Below are 3,960 nucleotides of genomic sequence, written 5' to 3'. Positions count from 1 at the left end.
TAATTATTTTTTAGTATATTTCGGTAATTATTTATATTTTTCATGGAATGAGATTTATGCATTCTTGATAATCGTTAGTGGCCAAGTGGAATATGATTGATGATCCACCTTCTTAACAGTAAGAACAAATCAATATAGCCAAAATCCAAATTTATTGATTACTTTATTTTACTAAAATAAATCAAATTTTGCATTAAAAAGGAGTTTGAAAGATTAATTGTTTAGTAGTTTACAGAGTGTGAGAATATTTACATACCTATAGTTTAAGGCGAATTGAAATTGCCAAATTTAGCACTAGAACAAGTATAATTACTTTAAAGAAAATTGTTGCAGCATTCTATCATAGTACAAGTATAATTACTTTAAAGAAAATTTTTCTAGCATTCTACCATATATTCAATTTTTATAATTTTATATTTATTAATATTGTAGTGGTATTACACACTCGTTGATAAGAAAAATAAATTTATTATCACTTACAAATAAATTATATATTCAAATCAAATGTTTTCACAAATTGATGAGAAGTCCAAGATTCTTATTACTAATCTATACGTGTGCATGTATTTTTTATTTATTATCAAAAAAAGAAATGTGTACAAGTAAAAATAATGCCCAAGAGCTGGCCACATCTAATATGAAATATACGTATGTGTGGATTATATACAAATAAGAGAATAGTGACTCATTTCCCATTGTCTATGACAAAAAAAAAAGATACATTGCTCTTACGGTTCAAAAATTAATAATAATAAAAAATAATAATAATAATAAATTAAACCAATAAAAGAAGTGAAAATTACACCATCTTGAAGTTCTGCAAGTATCATCATATTCACGATAGTAGAGTTCGAAAGAACACGAGGGAATCAAACAAAGTATATATAAAACAAGTTAGAATGTTTATGGTAAAATCCTCTTTGTACAGTTTCCAAAGTTGACACACCCTCACGCTGTGTACAAAGCCAATGCATATGCATCATAAAACAGAAATCATAATGAGCCAAAAATAAAAAAGAGAAAGTTATAGCTAGCCAAAATCTTCAAATTTAAACCTGAAGAATCTGGCTTCTATTGATTTTTAGCTAAAGAAACATTATTCTTTTCCATGTTCCCCTTTGCGCTAATCAATAATATTGAGTGTGTGTATGTAAATATAGTAATTTATTTCACCATTCCACCGTAGTTGGAAGCTGTGTGTCTTGCTTTACTACCACATCATGCAGGCTTTTGTCCTTCATATCATCTCTTGATTTTTAGGTGCTTCTTTTACTTTTCAAGGGATAAAAGAAGACCCATCATGGACTGCAAAATGTGGGAGCAATTGAGGAGGGTTTGCTCTGGATTGGCTCCCCTGATCAAAGGATATAAAAGGACTATAGTACTCAACAAGGGTGGAATTCTTAAGGCTATTAGCACCTTTATGGCCACTTTGTCTCTCCAATTTTAAAGGGAGAGAGTCTTTCATGGATGAACCACATTGTCTAGGCTGTGTTTGGTAGAAAACTTTTGAAACAACGGGCTCTCCATCTTTCTCTTCCTCGTTATTACCAAGATGGTATTGGTGCATTACCCAATTGGTCTTCTCAGGCTTTCTTTGCTTACCATAGTTTGTGTAAAGCACTAGAATTTTCTTGTACCCTTTTACCTTTCCACTAACAAAAACTGGTCTAGTCTTGCCTGTTTTGTGCCACCGGGTCTCTCCGCCTTCTGTATCTGTGTGTACCTTTCTTCTTTTTCTTGTTCCTGTTGTGTATGCTTTTGAAGGTCGATGAAAGAAATGGCGAACTAGGCCATCCTTGCTAACTCCTGGACATAGTAACAAAAGGGCAACAAAATGATTTCTATTATTAGAAAACTAATGCTTCTATATTGTAGGGTTAGTTGGAGGCTAGGCATGAAGATTTTCTACTTTCTTCTAGTCTAATGGCAAACGCTATATATGTATACCAAAGTTTGTTGCTGGGTTTTCATCAAGTGATATAAGATAGGTTAGCTACCATTATGGTTGGCGTCTGAAGAGTTTCTCATTCATTTTCGTCTTCAGGGACAAAGCAAACTGGTCAATTGGAAAACTGTACGCTCCACTTTCATGCATAGACATAGCTATAGAATAACCTTGTTTTCCAAACATCAGAAGATCTATATCTATATGATTAACCATGATCATGAAATGTGATGAGGATTTCCAGATCTTTATAATACTGTAAGGAACTAGAAATGATCGGATCCCTGGAATAATTTTCACCTGGCAACTTTTCTGGGTGAGTATAGCAAATTCCATTCTCTCCTTCAATTGTGGGGATAAACTCATCGATAAGAGGATGAATCTTACGAGCATCAGACTTGACCTTTCCCTCCAAATGCTCAAGCAGCTCTTGATCAGTCGGATCAAACTTCACTCCAGCTGGCAGCCCAGGCAAATCATGGATTCTCGCCTGTATTTATATACAAACTTGCTACGTTAGAACAAACACAATATAATAAGAAAAACGAAAATGATAATAAAATTATTAGTGGTAATGTGAAGAGAAAATGATAGGAAAAACCTGATCTTGGCATTTGATCTGGTGACCACAAGAAGGACAGCTTCTTAGTAGGCTTTCTTTGTGTCTTTGAGCAACATTAAAACTTGTACCGGAAGGAGCTGGGGAACTTCTTTCAATTGTTTGAACATCGTTACAGTCATTGCACCAAGTCATTTCCTCCGCTTCTTCTTATGCCCATCCCACAGTAAATCCTTTCTTCTTGCTCTCTCCTCCTCTTACGCTACTCCAAAATAAAAAATAAATTAAAAAAAAAGGAAGAAAGAACTGCTTATAAAAAAAAAAAGGAAGAAAGAACTATGGGAGAGGGAGAGAGAGAGAGAGAGAGAGAGAGAGAGAGAGAGAGAGAAAGGGATAATGAGAGAAGGAGAGAAAAGAAAGAAAAGCAATTTGTCTCTTCTAAAGTATGTTGTCCCTCAAGCCATTTTCTTCTTGAGGATAGGGAAGGAATTAAATTCTTGCTCACTTTTTAGTTCTTTGCATGATTGAACAAACACTCCTCTCTGTCCTTTCCCCAAGAGTGCTACCTAAAAAATCAAAATAAGGTGAAAATAATCTTTAATATATATACATATAGCATGTTCAAAAGAAAGAATTAATTAAAAAGGAAAAAAAAATTGTAAATATATATAAATATATTAGGTTTGCTTGGATTATAAGTTTGGTTTTGTGCTTGTGTATATGCATATGTGTGAAAATTTATTAGAGAATAAATGTAGTTTTCGGGTCTTTTTTACTCTGTCTAAAGGCAGCTTTTGTTTCTTGAAAACAAGTTTACAGACATTAATAAAATTGGAAAGATACAATCAAAGACTTAATCAGGGTTGAGTGGAGATGGGGCAATCTGCTATTGCTCTCTCTCTCTGTCTCTCTCTGTATGTCACAATAACTACTGTTTCACCACATTAGATAGATAGAGATTTCAGGTCCAATGTCAACCTAGAGTGTATATAAAGCTAAATATAAATTCTTGAATCCATTAAAAAAAAAAAAGAAAAAAATATATAAAATTTTAATACCCAGCAACCATTATTCTATTTCTTCACGTAGACTTCTCATGTAAAGCAAGAAACCTCTCTCTCAAGTGTAAATTGACACCACCTTCTCTTTCTCTCTCAACCTTTTTTGAAGGTTTTTGGGATTTTTCTGCCACTTGGCAAAAGGGGGAATGCGTAATGTGTCCATATACCCAATGCTTGTGGCCCTTGTACATAATCTATCCAGCAGCCAAAAAATATTTAATTTGTCATGCTACTTACTAGCCAGAGAAAAGCATATATATATATATATATATATATATATATATATATATATATATTCATCCTATGAGATGCTTTAATTAATATCATGTTAAAAATTCAATATAGAGTTATTTGATATTCAATTCTATTTTTAATTTTTGGATTTTGTTGTT

General features: G+C 32.9%; 1 protein-coding gene across 2 annotated transcripts; it reads right to left on the bottom strand.

Annotated features, from left to right (window-relative positions):
• Window positions 1-866: 866 nt before the first annotated feature.
• LOC110648261 (NAC domain-containing protein 73) lies at window positions 867-3,035 on the bottom strand. 2 transcript variants are annotated; one of them, XM_021802434.2, is made up of 4 exons: window positions 3,013-3,035; window positions 2,550-2,769; window positions 2,249-2,438; window positions 867-1,809 (listed from the first exon to the last, which is right to left on the bottom strand). In XM_021802434.2, the coding sequence occupies exons 2-4, from the start codon at window positions 2,700-2,702 to the stop codon at window positions 1,277-1,279; spliced, it is 876 nt and encodes a 291-aa protein (XP_021658126.2). In that variant the 5' UTR covers window positions 2,703-2,769; window positions 3,013-3,035; the 3' UTR covers window positions 867-1,276. The 2 variants fall into 2 exon arrangements, with proteins under 2 accessions (XP_021658126.2, XP_021658125.2); XM_021802433.2 differs by lacking the exon at window positions 3,013-3,035 and having other exon boundaries at window positions 2,550-2,981.
• Window positions 3,036-3,960: the final 925 nt, after the last annotated feature.

The sequence above is a fragment of the Hevea brasiliensis genome, chromosome 7 (assembly GCF_030052815.1).
Source record: "Hevea brasiliensis isolate MT/VB/25A 57/8 chromosome 7, ASM3005281v1, whole genome shotgun sequence".
Taxonomy (NCBI): Eukaryota; Viridiplantae; Streptophyta; class Magnoliopsida; order Malpighiales; family Euphorbiaceae; genus Hevea; species Hevea brasiliensis.
This window is presented reverse-complemented; position numbering and strand designations above follow the sequence as displayed.